The following is an 18,956-nucleotide window of genomic DNA, read 5'->3' on the forward strand; positions in this document are numbered from 1 at the left end:
ATCTAATGATTTAATCTAAGTATGACTGTTTTGTAAAGAAAGCAAATTTCAAAAACAAAAAAAGAAAAAAAAGAAGAAAAGAAAATCAGATTCCCTCAGCTCACATTATAGATCAGGCTGGCCTCGAACTCAAGATCTTCTTGCCTTGATGTACCTCCCCAACGCAGGAATTACAGATGCACTACCTTGACCTGCGGTTCCCAGAGGCACCAGTCAGGAGGGCCAAGGACCAGGGCCACCTCAGGTCTCCTGGCTCGCCTTCCAGGAACGCGCAGCCCGCCCGCGGCGCGCGGCCGCCGATTGGCTAGGGCGGGACCGGGCGTGACGTCAGGCCCCGCCCCGCCGCCCTTCGACCCCGCCCCGCGGGGTTGGCTGGCAGTTTAGTCTAGGGCAGCTGAAACCGGTTTGAGAGGAGGCTGTGGCTGGGCTTCGCGCTGACTAGGGCCACCTAAAGGAGCGCTGGTGAGGCGCGGACGCTCGGCTTCGGCGGCCGCAGCCCAGGGCTCTCGGCGCGGCGCGGCGCGGCAGGTGAGGGGGGCAGGCGGGCGGCGGGGCGGGCGGGCGCTCGCTCGCTCGCTCCTCCGCGCGGAGGTGCGGGCGGGCGGCCTGGTGTCCCGGAGCCACGGTGCGGCTGGAGCCCCCGGTGTCCCCGCGGTCGCTCCGAGCGGCGTGACCCAGGACAGCCACGGAAATACCGGGCGGAGAATTGGGGAACAAAGAAACGGCGGCGCTGGAGCCGGGGCCCCCGGTGCCTCCCTCCCTCCCTCGGCGCCCCCTCAGCCGCCTCGCGCCGCCGCTGGTGACTCGCGCCGTTTTGACAGCTGCTTATTTTCCCCCCAAATTGCCTAAAATTAGTTCCCACAGAAGAAACTCCGGCTGACAGTACAGTCGGGTGGGGGAGAGCCCGGGGCTGCTGTGTAAACTCACTCGCCGGTGACGTTTTTCGGGTTGCGGTCCTCTTGGCGTCGCCGGCTCAGGGGGACAGTGCCTGCCCCGCGGTGCTTCATCAGCCCGGTCCATCCACAGGCAGAGGGAAAGGTCGGGAGTTTGCCGGCTTCTAGGGATTCTCTTGACTCTGCGGGCAACATGGCTGGGTCTAGTGTACCCGCCTGTACTCGGGTCCCCTGCTGCTCCGCTTCTGCGTACTTAACTTCCACCCTTCAGGCTGCTGCTGCTTGTTAAATTTCTAACAAATAACGAAGACATAAATACAAGCCATCAATTACCCCTCCCACCCCACCCCCCACCCCAATTGCTCAGTGTTCTAGAAACAAAAAGGACAAAACAAAACAGGTAAACCGCGCGCAGTGGTTTAAATACTAGAGGAAACCAGTGAATGTTCTAAACAAAATTTAAGTCTGCAAAGAAAGGTGCAGGAAATTTTGACCCAGATAATTGATGAACACAAAAGAAAACAGTAATAATTTGGTATGTACAAAAAGTTGACGGGTGAATCAACTACTTGTATATAATAAAAACGATAAATACATATGAAGATAATATCAATATAAAATGAATTGGAAAAAGCCTACTACATGTCTAAAGTCTAAAAGCTGATGAAAATGTTAATTTGGCTTAATGAGCTCTCTGTAAGACATGAAAAACCCATTCTTGTCTACATATGTTTGATTAAAATATTGGCTTAAAGTACGTGGAGGAATGAGAAGTGGGACCACAATATTCCCTACCAACATGAGCAGAAATCAGTGTAGACACTAAACCTTTTTGTTTGTTTTGTCTTTTGAGGCAGGGTTTCTTTGTGTACCTCTGGCTGTCCTGGACTAACTTTTTAGACCAGGCTGGCCTTGAACTCACAGAGATCCGCCTGCTTCTGCCACCTCCATACTGGCATTTAAAGCCCTGTTCCACCACACTGGGCTAAACCTGCTTTCTTGATTATAGGATATTCTGAGGATGAAAGCTGCTGGAATCTAGGAAAGAGTGAGGAGAATTGGAAACAGCTTTTTTCTTTGAAAAGTTTTAAAGGAAAACAGATGTTCCTTTTGGCCAGAAATACATGCATTAACTGAAAATACCTACCTTGAGTTCAACTGTCAATTAAATGTTCCTGTACCCTTGGTTAGCTTAAATCTCCAGTTTGTTTCCCAAGCTGGTAAACTAGTTAGCTCTACCACCAAGAACACTTAGCAGAAAGAATGAACTTTATTTTGCCAGGCAGGGGCAACTGTGAAAAGTTTTAATGTAAATATGTTACAGTGGCATTTAAATTAACAGTATTAAAATGGTTCAGGGTGATGGTGCACACTTTTTATTTCTTCTTTTTATGGAGACAGGGTTTCTCTGTAACAAACCCTGAGGCTGGGCGTGGTGGTGCACGCCTTAATTCCAGCACCCTGGAGGCAGAAGCAGGCAGATCTCTGTGAGTTTGTGGCCAGCCTGGTCTACAAAGTGAGTCTAGGACAGGCAAGGCTACACAGAGAAACCCTGTCTCGAAAAACCAAACTAAACAAACAAACAAACCCTGGCTGTCCTGACTGTCTTTGTAGACCAGCCTGGTCTTGAACTCAACAGAGATCCACCTGCCTCTGCCTCTCTTAGTGCTGGGATTAAAGACATGCACCACCACAGCCAGACACATCTTTAACCCGGGCAGGGACATAAGATGTGGAGGCAGGCAGATGTCTGAATTCAAAGCCAGCCGGGGCTTCGATGTGAATTCCTACCTCCAAAATAAATAAGCAAATTAAGTTACATTAACTGCCTAAGTTCATTAAGCCAAACTGAAAGTGCTCTGTAGTATTTATCTTTAGATAGTACAAATTGAAAGCTGTATTGGAAAAAAATTACCAAAGCCAAAACAACAAACTCCGGAAGTGTAGTAAGGTGATAGGTGGCTGGTTATCTGTCTGATCAGCTCCAGTATACACAGTGACTAGCAGTTTTCACTGATATCTTTTATGTGTGTCTGAAAGACCTCCTCCATCCACGTTGGCATCTTTTTGTTTGTTTAGCAGAAGAAATAAAGGTAGCTTTGTAAACTTTGAGAGTCAGTAGAACAATTGCTTTCTAAAACTATCACTGCTGTTTTGGAGGTGCTTGGATGTCGAAGGTGCATGCTTCAGTCCTGCACCAAAATTTTGGCCTCTGTCCATGGTCAAGTAAGCTGCCACGGAGGCACCTTCCCAGGCTTTTGCTTACTATAGCATTAAGGTTTGCTTGTTTATTTTACTTTTCCAGATGGGGTTTCTCTTGTAGTCCTGGCTGTCCTGGCTGGTTTGTAGACTGAGCAATCCGATAGCATTAAGTTTTTGAGGCATGGGAATTGAACTAGATTGCGGATTCTTGACAATTCAAGTGGACAATGGCGCTTGTCTCCTGGGGGTGTTTTTGTGCTTCCTATGTGTGGCTTTGTGTAGTGCATGCACTGCAGCTCTTCACTGCTGAGTTGTTACAGCTATTTTTCACTCACAACTGTAGGGACAGAAAGCTTGGTTGGTTTCTTTTTTATTAAATAAACAGATTGTTCCTGGTTGTCCTAATGCAGTAGACATCAAGAGCTAAATTTGTACAAGATGTTGGTTTGAATATGTGGGAATAATTATAGCTGATTTCCCTTCCATTGACTAAATTGTTTATTGCCAGTTGATGAATAGTTAGCTGAATACTAGCTCTGTAGTCTTGAGGATGAGATTGCCCTTACTTTAGAATTGTAAACACTGGGTGAAAGTTCAGGTTACAGTTTAAGACTGACAAGCTGTTTAAACTCTCAGCAGAAAAGGAAGCTTGCTGAAAAGCCTGAGGGCCTGAGTGCTGAGAGCCTGACTCTTGATCCCTAGGACACTCAGAGTAGTCAGGAACCAACTCCTGAAAGTTGTTTTCTGACCTTCACCTGTATACCCTGTCCTTCCTTCTTCCCTTCCTCTCTTTCTCACACACACAAATAAATTAAGGTTGATTTTTCAGCCATATTACTGAGTAATATAGGTTTAGGCTGATTCAGTATGCCAGATAGTGGTGGCTCATGTCTTTAGTCCCTGCACTCAGGAAGCAGAGGCAGGCAGATCTCTCTGAGTTTGAGACTGAGCTGGTCTACAGAGTGAGTTTCAGGACAGTCAAGGCTACAAAGAGAAACCTGTCTCAAAAAACAAAGCAAAACAAAATTAAATTAATTTAATAACTTTAAAGATTTTTATTAGGTTTAGGACTTTCTTGTTATAAATTGGAGCTGTTAAATGGAAGGTTTCAGTATTACAGTGAACATTTTACTTATTAGAAAGTATTCGGATAGCAGAACTGTTTCTATGTAGAGATATTTTTGAACAGTCCTAACAATGTATGCACATGAATAGATCTTGTTTATTCTTTTTGTTTTGTTTTGTTTTTCTTCCAGACAGGGTTTCTCTGTGTAACCTTGGCTATTCTGGACTCACTTTGTAGACTAGGCTGGCCTCAAACGCACAGCGATCCACCTGCCTCTGTCTCCTCAGTGCTGGGATTAAAGGTGTGCACTACCATGCCTGGCTTGATCTTGTTTATTCTTAAACACAGAAAAATCAAATAAGACATCTTATATGTTGCTTATGGACAAGTTTTCTTCAGTGCAGTCTTGGATTTTTTAAAATCAAAAACAGATTTGCCAATACAATGCTCTTTGTCCACGTACCACATGATATCACATTATTAATCTTGCTTTACATATCTATATAAGATACGATATTATACAATTAAAAACTAATTTTCAGCATTTACACATTTATAAAATAACATCTCAGCACATATATGATATTGTACATTTATAAAATAACTTCAGCATTAAATTCTCTTCTCTCTCTTTCTTTCTTTCTTTCTTTCTTTCTTTCTTTCTTTCTTTCTTTCTTTTTTAATTGTTCAAGACAGGGTTTCTTTGTGTAGCCTTGGCTGTCTTGGACTCGTTTTGTAGATCAGGCTGGCCTCAAAATCACAGAGATCCACCTGCCTCTGCGTCTCCAAGTGCTGGGATTAAAGGTGTGCACCACTGCACTCTGCTTAGCATTAAAATTTGTAAATGTAAATGTGATAATGCATCCATAGTGTATAGATAATATTAAATGTAGCCTCTTGATTTCTTACTAGCCCTCTCTAGGTGCTATAGGTCAGGTTTTTGAACCTTAGACATAATATTTGTGGACGACTGCTCAGTCACCATGTGATGTTAGGAACACTATTGGCCTCTGCCCGATAGAGTCTATAAACATCTCTATTCATAAATGAAATTTAGCTGGTAAATTAAGGGACATGATGCTGAATAAAGATGTGATTGGAATTCTTTTCAAGACCTGGACATTCTTTCACAAAAGTCTATTTTTTGCGTAGTTGAATAATCATTTGAATATATATCTCTGTATGAAGAATGTTTCTTCATTTTAAACTTAGTTACTATCTTGAGATGTATGTGTCTGTGTATATGTATGTATTTAAAAAGTAATTTCCTGCCTTAGTTATTTAAAGTAGGCTACTGTGAACACATTACTAAGTCTGGAGATGGGGAGGAAAGATTAGAGAAAGAATATGAATAAAAAGGCAAAGGACCTCAATGTTAATGTAGATTTTTGAAAATAAAACTGTAAAGTGAGGAAGAATGTTCCCCCCTGGTTAAGACATAGTACTGAAACGATTTAGAAGCCAGATTACCAAGATATCTGTGATGTGATTTTGAATGAAGTTGATGATTAGAAAGAATACTGTGGCCACAAGATCAGTTTTTTTGTAATAGATTGTAATTGAGACAAAATTTAATGAATTTAATATGCTTATCCTATAAGGAAAACATCTAAGCTAGGTGGGGTGGCTCACACCTGTAATCCCATCACTCAGGGAGGCAGAGGCAGGTGGATTGCTGTGAGTTCAAGGCCAGGTTGGTCTACAAAATGAGTCCAGGACAGCCAAAGATACACAGATAAACCCTGTCTCTTAAAGACAAAACCAAAACCTCAAAACAAAAGAAAAAAAGAAAGAAAGAAAATATCTAAAAGACAGTTTTTAAGAAAGATTTCTGTTGGTAGCCAGTTACATTGTGTATTAGAAATAGGTTCATAACTTTGTTGCCAAATACAGCTATTTTCTGTAGATGGGCTGACCCCCTTCAGTTGCTTTTTTGTTACTAAAGTGGAAGTCTCTAGTTAGCTTTTCTGTAGCTCATGTTTCCACCCTAACATGAGCCTGGTTAGGAAAGATAGGTTGATTTAGCACAGCTGCTTATCAGAAGACAAAGTATGTGTCAAGAGAATCTTTGACTCCCTAAAAATAAAAAGTTTGGACACTTATTTTGCAATATTTCTGGTCCATATATTCTTGGATTCTGGGAAAGAGTGTAGCAAAGCCACAAGTTTTGCTAGATTGTTCCTGATTAATGCAATCATTTTGTTTATAAGGAGTCTGAAATGATTACTTGAATTTAAACCTTTTTCTTGTCAAAGTTGTTTCTTTTTCGTAAGGATGAAGGAAGACATAAAGCTGATAGAGTGGAGGGCACTCTGGAGAGTTGAAGCCACATGATGGAGTATGGATATGATCAGCTGGATAAACATTAGAAATTTTCAAAAAAAGTTATTTTAAATGTTTTAAAAAATAAACTTATCATAGAATTGCAAAGTCATTAAGTATCTTTTGCTTGTTTGAGACAAGGTTTCTATATAGTCCTGGACCTCACAGAGATCCTCCTACCTCTGCTTCCTGAGAGCTAGGATTATAGGTATGGACCAATTAAATAATTTGTTTTGAGACAAGATTTCTCTTCATAGCCCTGGCTGTCCTGGAACTCACTCTACAGACCAAACTAACTCTGTCTTGTGGGTGCTGCGCTTAAACATATGGGTTACCACCTCCCAGCCAATTAAATGTTTGTTTTTTAAAAATACCATTTATTTAAGTGTATGTATGGGAGAACACAGGACAGAGGGGCACCTTTCAGGGATTGGTTTTCTCTCACTTTTGCTTGAGCCCTGGGGATCAAACTCAGGTTACCAGGTTGTTGGCAAGGGCTTTAACCCTCTGGGCCGTCTCATTGATCCCTTTCTTTGTTGAGAAAGGGACTTGTATTGCAAGTTGGCCTCCAACTCACTGTAGCATGGTTAACTTTGAACTTCTGATCTCTCAGTGCCCCCATGCTAGATGTATGTGATGCTGAGGATTGAACCCAGGGCATTGTGTGTGCCAGACTAGTACTGTATCACCCTAACCACATTGGGTACTGATGGTAAATACTAGTATTTTTGTGTATGTAAAAGTTTTTCTTTTCTTTCCTAGCAGGAATCCTAAAATCCATCAGAATGACACCTTCTCAGGTCACCTTTGAAATAAAAGGAACTCTTTTTCCAGGTAAAGTTTTACTCTAAAATAATACTTTTTAAATTTAAGTGAACATTTTTTTCCAGATGTTTTTAAAATTAATCATTTGAGAGGTTTTTCCATCCCCCTTTTATGTGTATGGGTGTTTTGCCTGCATGTGTGTCTCTCTGCCACGTATATATAATTTCTGTAGAGGTCAGGAAAGGGTGTCAGATGATTGGGATCCCCTTAGGACTGTTGTGGGGTACTGTGTGGGTGTCTGGAGTTGAACTGGCACCTCTGAAGAGCAGCCAGTGCTTAACCTCTCCAGCCATCTCTCCAGCCCTTCTCACTTTTATCACAGCAGAATCAAATCTGCCCCAGCAACGTCCTTTTTGGGATTCTCAGCATTGACCATCAGTGTACCTTCTCAGGTGATACCTGTACTCTTGTTGGCGTTCACATCAAAGAATCCATCCAGCAGCCTAACTTTTCTGCCACACAGATTATGCCAATTTGGTACAGTCCTGACCTTGCTTCCCCTTTCCAAACTGACACAATGACCTTGTCTTTTTAGTGTTACCTTATCCACTGATTTTTGTTTGTTTGTTTGTTTTTGTTTTGTTTTGGTTTTTGGTTTTTCAAGACAAGGTTTCTCAGTGCAGCCTTAGCTGTCCTGGACTCTTTGTAGACCAGGCTGGCCTTAAACTCAAAGAGATCCACCTGCCTCTGCCTCCCAAGTGCTGAGTATTAAAGATGTGTGCCGCCATCACTGGCTTATGTACCTCTTTTTAAAGATAGGGTCTTACATTGTATCCTTCCCTAACTTGGGACTCTGTCAACCATTTACCAAAATTTTCCTCCCAAATTCTGGGATTAAAAGTGTGCCACCACACTTTGCCAATGTCATCCATTTTAATTTCTGATGCCAGTACTACCAACTCTACCACATGAAATCTAGCCTAAGAATGTGCTTGTCCACATGTGTACATGTGTTGGTTCAGTCATATTCCCTCTTGGGCCCAATTTTCAAATGAAAATTGTGGATGAAATTATCCTGTCATCAGTCTTGCCTGTCAGACATATATTTAGAGCATAGCAGCATCAAGAGTGCACCCACCTCTCATGATATCTTACTTTATTTCTGTTAAGAAAACTGAACTTATTTTTATTCAGATGGCAGCACCTATTTTGTTTGCATGAAAGTGAGGGAAATTGTGCTACTGTAAGGAGCTGAACTATTTGGCTAAAATTGACTTATTTGCTTCTTGTGAATTTTCTTTTAGCCTCATTTTTCTGTTTGCTAAAGTACAGTGAAATAATTGGTATAGGGTACCAAACACTAGTACTCCTGAGTTTCAATCTTGCTGTTTGCTATACTCTGTTTGCAGCCTGGTCTGCTTTAATTGCCTTCCTTTTAGTTCCTCAACTCTGCTGTTCCTTCCCCCAATTCTTGTGTGTGTGTGTGTGTGTGTGTGTGTGTGTGTGTGTGTGTGTGTGTGTGTCTTTTTTCTTTTTTCAAAATCCTGTTTTCCTGTGCCTGGATCTGTGCCCTTTAACCCTCACCTTTATCAAGGTAAAGGCCTCTGAGAAAATTCCTATGGTTCTGGTACTGTTTTTGTAGCAACTTCTGGAGACTTTGAAATACTTGAGTAATTTTCCCTGTAGACAGATGGTCAGCTTTATGAAAACATGATCTTGTCATGATGCTGAATTCTTCAACTTAGCACAGAGCTTGGTACAGATGAGGAGCAGTAATTGTGTTCAAAGAATAAATAATTTGCTCACTCTGTATAGTTAACATGCTTGTAGCAATCACCACAGCAATTGACTGTGTGTGTGTATGCGTGTGTACACACACTGTGTCTCAGCCAGAAAACCTGGTACAGCTTTACTTAGGGCAGAATTCTTCAGATGAAGATTGCAGATTGGCTGATATAGCTTCTCACTGCTCACTATCCTCTATGTAGCCTCCTAGAGAGACTACAGACTGTATTATATTCTTTTTGAGACAGGTTCTCATGAATTTACCAAGTACTGGGGCTACAGGTATTAGGGAAGCAAGGCTTTGTACAGGGTACTGACAGAGCTCTCTATTTCTACTGCCACTATGCTGCGCTCATAACGCCGTTGTAAGCAGGCAGCTTAAGTTAGAAGCTGACCACGTTAGGCAGATGAACCGATGCTACCTTTGCAGACAGAAAGGCACTCAGCTTTTTTGTTTTTTTGTTTTGTTGTTGCAGTGGTTTTGTTGTTGTTGTTGTTTGGTTAGTTTTTCAAGACAGGGTTTCTCTGTGTAGTCATGGGTGTCCTGCACCTTGCTTTGTAGATCAGGCTGGCCTTGAACTCACAGAGATCCTCCTGCCTCTGCCTCCCAAGTGCTAGGCATGTGCCACCACCACCTGGCTAGGAATGCACTCAGTTTCTCTTTTTTGTTACACAGGGTTTCTCTGTGTAACAGCCTGGCTATAGACCAGGCTACCTCTGCCCGGTGGAAGGCACTGAAGGGGAGATGATTGCTGATACCCATGGCTAGATGAGAAGGAAGGTAGAGCAGCAGAGGGGGTGTTGTAGGAGCCTCCCCAACAAGCTGTTACATTTCTTTAAAATTCTTAGTGTGTCTTCGGTAGCCCAATGTTAGCATTAAGGAGGCAGAGACAGATAGATCTCTTTAAATTCAGGGACAGCCTGGTTTGCATAATGCTATGCTAGCCAGAGCTATATTGTAAGACCTGTCTCCAAAAAACCAAACAGAAAAACAAAAACAAAAATCCCTCTTTGGTGTTTATTTCTTGTAACTAGAAGCTTCCCTGAAGGGACCATGTCTGATCATTTGCTTCTTGAATGCTTGTTACTTGCTTAGTAACTGAGCAAATGTAGAAAAGCTTATTCCTGTGCCTGTGTCTTTTTGCTGCCTCTGGTTCTGGGTGGTGAATCAAATTAACTTAAATGGTGTTAGAATGCCTCAGGGTTCTTCTTTTGACTCAAGGAGACTCTAAAGAAAATTGCAACTGACTGTTCTTTTTGCTTCCCAAAATTGAAGTTTTCTGTTTGGAAAAGCGTGATGGCTCTGATTTCTTTAGGAGAAGTCTTTGCCATATGTGGAAGTTGTGATGCCTTGGGAAACTGGAATCCTCAAAATGCCGTGGCTCTTCTTCCAGAAAACGAGACAGGAGAAAGGTGAGTGCAGAAATGCCAGATCACGGAGTAATTTTGGCATTCACACTATAAACCTAGAGACTGTTGAAGTTCTCTGTGTACTTTCTTATTTAGTTTAATTTTTATGAAAACTGTGATATATACCTTTTAAAGAGTAAAATCACTTTGCAAAGTTTGTGGGGGAGGAAGTTCCTTAACTTCCATTAAAACATCTTCATACCCTTTGATTCTTACCAGCCTCATCCCTCATTTATTACATTTAAAAAATTGTATGCAACATCTATATATACAATGTGTGTGTGTGTGTATTCTTGGGATCAAACCCAGGCCATTACACATGCTAAACATACATTCTGCTTATCTTTTTTGTTTTTTGTTTTGAGGGGTGGGGGTTGTTTTTTTTTTCAAGACAGGGTTTCTCTGTGTAGCCTTGGCTTTGTAGACCAAGCTGGCTTCCAACTCACAGTGATCCACCTGCCTCTGCCTCCTGAGTGCTGAGATTAAAGGCATGTGCCACGACACCTGGCTGAGGCTGATCTTGAGCTTGAGGCCCTCTTACTTCAGCCTTCTGAGTGCTGAGATTGCAGGCATACACCTCCACATGTGCATAAGAAATTATTATTATTATTATTATTATTATTATTATTATTATTATTATTATTATTATTATTATTATTATTTTGCGGGAAGTACTTAGGATTGAACCTACAGCCTTTATACCTGATAAAGAATGTTCTACAACTGAACTCTATACCTGTCCTTTTTTTACTTTCTTGTTTTCTTTTTAATTTGTATTTGGTTACTTATTTGTACTTATTATTTATTCATGTGTATATATGTGTGTGAGTCATGGCATGTGTAGACAACTTTTGGGAGTAGGTTCTCCCCTACCATGTGGGTTTTGGAGATCCAACTTTGGTTATCTGGCTTGATGGCAAGTGCCCTCTCTGCCACTCTTCCCCCCCTCACCCCCCCAGTTTTCAAGATAGAGGTTCTCTGTGTAGCTCTGATTGTTCTGGAACTCACCATATAAACCAGGCTGGCCTCAAATTCAGAGATAGATCCATCTGCCTCTGCATCCTGAATGCTGGGGTTAAAGGCATGCACCACCACTACCCAGCTAATTGTCTTTATTCATTGGGCCATTTTGCTAGCCTCCTTTAAAATTATTTATTTATCTGTCCTCTATTCATCCATCCTAGCTATCTGTCTGTCTATCTATCTATTTAATTTTGAGGCAGGATCTCACCATGGAACTCTGGCTGACCTGCAACTTGCTTTTTACTTAGACCAGGCTTGCCTTGAACTCACCTGCCTCCCCTCTTGAGTGCTGCGATTAAAGGTGCACACTACCATCTCCCAGAAATGTTACTCAAAATATCCTTGAACTCATGTTATAGTCCAGGCCACCTTGATCTTGAACTTGCAAAATTCCTAAGCAGTTGGTATCAGAACTGTGTTCTACCATGCTTGGATGAAACTCTAGTTTCTAGGATGAATGTGGTACTAATGAGTAGAACATGCACCTTGATTGCTGCTTTAGAGAGGCAAGTATAATCACTAGCAGCATTAAGCTCAGTAGCAGTCTGTTGCTAGTGTAGTGGGCTAGGAGATGTATGCAATTAACTAATCATGGGCAGAGTTCTTGGATCCAGGCCATAATTTTATAATTTTATAATCTTCATGGCAAAGTAGTTAGGATAGAATAAAAAGATGTCAACAGAGGTGGCCCTTAGTCCAGTTGTGGAAATGTGTGCTATTGGTTGTCCTAAATATTATATGTGTACACTCAGTGTCCCTATGAGAAATACCAGGTGAGATGACTTTTGAAGATAATTAAAGAATGAAGGATACTTAGGCTTGAGGCTATAACTTGCCAGTGTTTGTGGCTCACTTATGGCTTGCAGGCTGTACTCCAAAGCTTTTTTAGTAGCATTTAGCATCTCTGGGTAAGTTGGAAGACAAAGATTAATAGAATTCCCTCTATTTTTTGTTTTTCCAGACAGGGTTTCTCTGCGTAGCCTTGGCTGTCCTGGACTCACTTTGTAGACCAGGCTGGCCTTGAACCTACAGAGATCTCCCTGCCTCTGCAGCCCCGAGTGTTGGTACGAAAGGTGTGTGCCACCACACCCGGCAGTATTCAGTCTTGTATTGCTTTGATTTTCTTGAGTTCTTGTGGTTCTGTGTGTAGCTGGTTCCTTATCATCCCTTAAGTCTCAGGTCAGATATTTTTTTCACTGAGGATTCTGCTCCAAAGCTTCCTTACAAATTTGGAATTTGGAATTTGGAGTGTTGTTTTGTTTTGTACACAGTATATTATCTTACCATGTAGCCAGGGCTTGCCTTGAACTTGCTTGGCAGTCTACGCATACCTAGAACTCAGAATTTTTCTACCTCAACCTTCCGAGTGCTCGGATTACAGACCTACACCACCCCACCTAGCCTTGCTAGTTTAGTGTTTGTCCATCCACACAGGAAAGCTAACTCCTTAAGGATGGGGTAATCACCGCATTCCCACAGCCTGCTGGGTAAGCTTGGAGTAAAATCATGGGTAGGGTCCTTATTTGAGAAGTTTTGTGAATTACCAGTTCTTCTTCACACATTTGGCTTTGATGTTGATGGAACTCCTGTTTTTGTCCCTACCCCTCAGTATGTTATGGAAAGCATCGATTGCTCTCAGTAGAGGAGTATCAGTTCAATACCGCTACTTCAGAGGCTGCTTTTTAGAACCAAAGGTATGTTTTCTTTATCTATTTTCCCATTTCTGTATGACTTTCAAAAGTAACTAATTTTACTTTGAAAACATTAGAAGTAAAACGAGTATGTTTTGCTCAAATATGGAATAGAACTCTCAATAACATTTTAGTACAAAAAACCCAAGTAAGTACCTACTTCACAGACGGGCATTATCTGTGATGGGATTTTTGAAAGACTAATAAATAGTAAGTATGTTCTACAATGTTTTAACCGATGTTATCTAATGTATACATTTTCTGTAACTTTGTAAACTAGGTACCAATTGCAGGCTTTTAAAATTAGTTTTAAATATTGTATAAATACATTTAAAGAAGTATGTTAGCTAGCTTTAAGCAAGTTACTATTTTTAGAAATTATTTCATGGCAGTCATCTGTCTCTTAGTGGTTGCATTTACTTAACGCCAATCAAAAAAAGTGATTCTTTTTGGAGCTTCTTATAGCTGATGCTGATCAGGTAGGATCTTCTCTGAAAGCCTTGAGCATGTATTAGTTCTCAATATGCCTGTCCACAGCTTATTATTTTGGGATTGTTTTCATTTCAGAGAAAGAAAATATTAACTAGTTTCCTTAGTTTACAGACCTCATTTGTTCTAGTGAAAGGATTTTTACCTTTGCCACACTTGTGCATATGAACAAGGATTTAGCAAGGGTGTTGGAAACAAAACATGGAGTAGGCCTTTGGAAAAATGTATTTTCCTTGGGAATTATAGACTACTTTTGTTATATACAAAAAATACTAGCAACCACTGTTATCTCACTCTCTTAGCTATCATAAAAACTGACAAATCCACTCCAGCTGTCTTTTGCACCTATTACTTTTTTTTATTCCAAGAATATTGTGTAAATACTCAGTAATTGAACTTAAATTACATTCTGGTGATCATTGTGTTGGCTTATCTTGACAATAGTCTAACAACAAATGGCCTCTGTTTATTTGGTTATGGGTTGTACCTCATGGTCAAGTCCTCCAGTTCAAATTGAGCAACATATGGATTAAAAAAAATCATGGCACTCATGGCATTAGAAGTCTGAGTCCCGGTGTACAGAAACTTTGTGTAATGGGAAGTTAAATTTTATTTGGAAAGGATATGGAAAATAAAAGTCAGTGAGTCCTTTGGACATAGTTACATAAAACTATTGTCAACACAGGCCACAGTAAGCCAACCTGTAGTGTTATTTTCACGAAAAATAAAACCAAAAGCAGCAGATCAGCCCACTGATTCCTCTTGGAAAATTGGCAGGAAATGTGCCGGACAGTAACAGATTTCCCTTGTAATACTTGCAAAAGTTTACAGTATATGTTGGTGAGTGTGTTTCTTTAAGTAGGTGCTTGCTCTGTATCGTGTACACATGTACCGTGTGATGCAGGGGCTGCCCTGGTAAGTATGTTTTTCATGGACTAGAGTAAATAGCTACATAAAGTCCCATGCATATATGGCTACATCCTTTCCCCATCATGCCAGCTTAAAATGACACTTCTAAAAGTTGGTAGCACTTTTAAAATGAAACATCTTTACTTATAACTATTATGAAACTTTGTCTTAATGGTGTATTGCCAAATGATAGACACATGTAAGGAATCTTGAATCATGAAAGTATACAAATGAGTGGGCTCCATACCTTGTGAATATTAGGGTTGATAGGAAAGCTGAAGACAGTGGTAAAGAGTCACAGGGCAAAAGTTTTGGGAGGTCTAGCTAGGCAGCTACAGAGATTCAGTAGCTGAGCTTATGATGGCTCTTTATCTTAGACGCCAGCTTTATAAGATGAAGGTTTGGATCTTACTCGTTTACTAAACTTTATTGTAAACAGTGTCACAATTCATGTTTTTTCCATACTTTGCTTCTCCTTGACATGTTCTTTTTTAGTTTGGTAGAGTTGTAAAGTCCGTTGTTCTTTTTTTGTTTTTGTTTTTATTTTTTTAGTTTTTCAATTTTCCTTTTATCTTAGTGTGTGTATATACATATACTTGTGTACCTGCATTTGTGTGCCAGTGAGTTTAGTTGGAGTTACTTATAGGAGCATGGGCAAAGGGTTATTTATCGGAGAATGAGCAACTTGCCAATATCTAGACCACTGAAGTCTATCCCTGGCAACATTGTCAGTCTGTGGAGCATGAGGAAGGGAAGGGATTGTAAGCTCTCTTTTTTCAGTTTCTCAAAGCTGTGTGTTCCTGTAGACTTTGTAAAGTTAGAGTAAGATGGTTTCTGTTTTGTTTTATGTTTTTGTTTTTGTTTTTTTTGAGACAGGGCTTCTCTGTGTATCTCTGGCTGTCCTGGACTCACTTTGTAGACCAGGCTGGCCTCGAACTCACAGCAATCTACCTGCCTTTGCCTCCCGAGTGCTGGGATTAAAGGCGTGCGCCACCATGCCCAGCAAAGAGTAAGATGTTAATATGCTACATTTTACTAATTTTACAGATAGCAACTATTCCATTTATTTATTTATTTATTTAAGATTTTTAAATTTATTTTATGAGTGCTCCATCTATATGCCAGAAGAGGGCATCAGATCACATTATAGATGGTTGTGAGCCACCATGTGGTTGCTGGGTATTGAATTCAGGACCTTTGGATTCAGTGCCTTTAACCTCTGAGCCATCTCTCCAGCCCCTGTTCCATTTATTTAAATATAGCAAACAAAGTTGATGGACATCCTTGGAATGGAAACTCATTGTGGGTTCACAGAGAGTCTACTGATTTCACATCTTCACTAAATACGCTTTTATTTCATTTATGAATATTTTACCTGCATGTCTGTATGTTGTGCACCTTATGTGTGTGCCTGGTGTCCCAGAGATCAGAAGAGGACATCACAGTTGGGACTGGAGTATACATCTGTGAGCCACTGTGTGGATGCTGGAAACCAAACCCTGGGTCCTCTGGGAGAGGAGCCAGTTTCTTAACTCTTGAGCCATCTGTCCAGCCGCCATAAACTACTTTTTTGAGGAATTAAAATTTAAATGTAAGGAATTAAAGGATTTTTTTTTAGAATGAAATGTTACCCAATTTTTGATTATACTTTTTGAAAAGTTTCCTCATTTTGTGAAAACAGACCATTATGTTTTAAAAGTATCACACTTAAACCAGGCTGGCCTCTAACTCACAATGATCTGCCTGCCTCTGCCTCCCCAGTGCTGGGATTAAAGGCATGTGCCATTACACCTGACCAGCGTCACACTTTTTATAATGCTAACACTCACTCATAATTTAATTCATTATTAACTCTTATTTTGATCTTCATCTCTCTTATTTTTTAAAAATGTTTTAACAAGTGAGTCAGGTAAGAGATAATTGTTTACAATAGCCTAGGCTAACATTTTCTATAGTGGCTTCTTGATGCAATAATTTTTTTTTAGATGCCAAATGGCTTTGGGGTTAACTTGATCTATCTTTCTTTATTTAAACCATGTTGGGATGACCATTTCCTTATTGGACTAATTAGAAATGTTTCAAAAATAATATTGTGTTTGTTATTATAGAGTAAAAAAAAATCTTGTCCTCATACATGCAGATTGTTTTTTTAAATGTAGGAAGAAAGCAATCAGTAAAAATTAAATTTTAAAGCTTGTCTGCAAACAGTGCCTTTACCTGACTCACAATTTTGCATGCTGATGTATTAAAAACACAAACCAAAGCTGGGTATGGTGGCGCATACCTTTAATTCCAGCACTTGGGAGGTGGATCTCTGTCAAGGCCTAGCCTTGAGTTTTAGGACAGCCAGGGCTAATACACAGAGAAACCTTATCTCAAAAAACAAACAAAAAACAAAACAAATAAACAACAACAACAAAACACTCAAAAACTAAACACATTTACATGTTGTTCTTTTACTTTTCCTGATGCTTGATGTAGTTGAGTGATACCCAGCTATTTAAGAAAAGAGGGCTTGGAGAGATGGCTCAGTGCTTAAGGGCACTCTTCCTAAGGACCTGAGTTTAGTTCCCAGCACTCAGGAGTGGCTGACAACCATGGGCACAACTTGGGATCTGATGCTTCTGGCTTTCAAGGGTATCTGCATGGCATGCCCACATGCAGACACACCTGCATATAATTAAAAGTATTTTTAAAAAAAAAGAAGGTAATAAGTATGTCCTTTCAGAAGTTAGTGTATTTTTTTTTAGTGATATATGTTTAGAGATAGTCCCATAGTCATATGATTTTATATATTATATTCTGAAGTAACTTTCTAGGTATTTACTGTTAATATACAATGTTTGTTACTTTTTCCAAAGATAACCTTCTACTTTATTCCAAAACCTTAAAGTTATCACAGCATTTACAATCTGGAACTGTTCTTCTCAAAATTTTAAAGAATAAATGATTATATTTAGCATGTTAATTAGCATATAGGCATAAAGGATTACAATTTTTTGAATCCTTACTGAGTTTAAATTTCACAATGTTTTAGCCTTTTTAAAAAAGACCATCAGTGAAATTTAAATTGAAGATCTCTTTCTAATGTAAAAGTCATGGTCAACAGCTTAGAAAATCAGTATACTTATTTGAATACTAGGGTGCTTGTTTTTTTGAGACCGATCTTACTTCTTAGCCTTGACTGGCCTGGAATTTGCTGTGTAGACTGGCCCCAACTAGAGATCTATCTGCCTTTGCCTCCTGAGTGTTGAGATTGAACGTGTGTTGTTTGTTTTTGGTTTTGTTTTTACACTTATACACTTTGTGTACCAGCTAACTTGTATCTATAGTGAGATGCTTGTAGAATTCATCTATTAAACTGACCCTTTGGATTATTCCTCACTATTCAAGTCTGGGCAGTTTTATTGTGTGAGTAATGGGTTTGTTGCTGTAATTGATAAAGCTACTAAAATTATTGATACAATAGGTTTCCTATTAGATATAAAATTCACAGGACTCCTAAGGTGATGATAGATACTCTAGTCATCACTGTAGAGTTGTCTTGACACTGGAACTAAACCAAAGCAAAATAAACCCCCCCTTTCTCCCTTTAATTTTTATCACTGTTGAGTTATATTTGTGGCATTCTTTAGTTCACATTTAGTTACTGACCATTATTGAGAATAAAAGTCCAAACCATCTTTGAAGAAAAGACAGTTTGGCTGCCAAGAGATAGGAAAAGGATGTTAGAGAAAGGTGGGATGAACGAGAGAAGGTTTATGTAGTTCATTCTGTGCTTTCATTGATAAGAGACATGCCTGTCTTTAATGTATACATTTACTTATTTGAGGATTGAAATAAGTAATAGATGGAAGTGTGTCTGTGCATGTGCATGTGCACACACAATTGCGATAAATGAAAAAATGTTAGAGAGAACAGCTTTAATCATATAGCAGACTATGTAGAATTATATGTAATATTTTAGTGTATTAGAAATTATAATATTCACCATATTTCAAGATGATCAATAGAATGACAAGGAGGTATTGAGAAAAAAACATTTTTTAAAAGTATCTCAGATTTCGTGATTTGAATAAACCTCCAGTGCTGGTGTAGTTTTTAAACTGTTTATAAATTTTAGAAAATAATTTAACCTGTTTGTTTTAAGTGCTGGAATTATGTTGGTTATAAATACCTGTTTTGTTGGATACTTATCATTTGGCACCCTTAAAAAAATCAAATAACAATTGAATCAAGTAAGATTTGTGGAACACTCTTTTGGAAGAGCCATTTAAGGGTGTATAATATACACAGAGAAGTTTATATTCTACAAGTTCAAAGATTTATGTTGGTAGTGATAATCCTGAAATAGTACAATAGTAGGTAATTTTTATATTTCATTTGTTTCTCTGGATTTTG

The 18,956-nt window shown here is 39.7% G+C and overlaps 1 protein-coding gene across 4 annotated transcripts in view; it reads left to right on the forward strand.

Moving 5' to 3' along the window:
- The first annotated feature begins 366 nt into the window (after positions 1-366).
- Positions 367-18,956, forward strand: part of GPCPD1 (glycerophosphocholine phosphodiesterase 1) — a 53,550-nt gene continuing 34,960 nt past the window's right edge. Inside the window, exons 1-4 of one of the 4 annotated variants that reach the window (XM_084776861.1) lie at positions 367-528; positions 7,246-7,317; positions 10,350-10,446; positions 13,076-13,160. In XM_084776861.1, the coding sequence (XP_084632987.1) occupies positions 7,269-7,317; positions 10,350-10,446; positions 13,076-13,160 (231 nt within the window). In that variant the 5' untranslated portion in view covers positions 367-528; positions 7,246-7,268. Of the gene's footprint in view, positions 529-7,245; positions 7,318-10,349; positions 10,447-13,075; positions 13,161-18,956 lie in introns of those variants that run through there. The other 3 variants (XM_084776862.1, XM_084776863.1, XM_084776864.1) reach the window with 3 other exon arrangements.

Source organism: Acomys minous (genome assembly GCF_964271855.1).
Source record: "Acomys minous genome assembly, chromosome: 3".
Lineage (NCBI taxonomy): Eukaryota > Metazoa > Chordata > Mammalia > Rodentia > Muridae > Acomys > Acomys minous.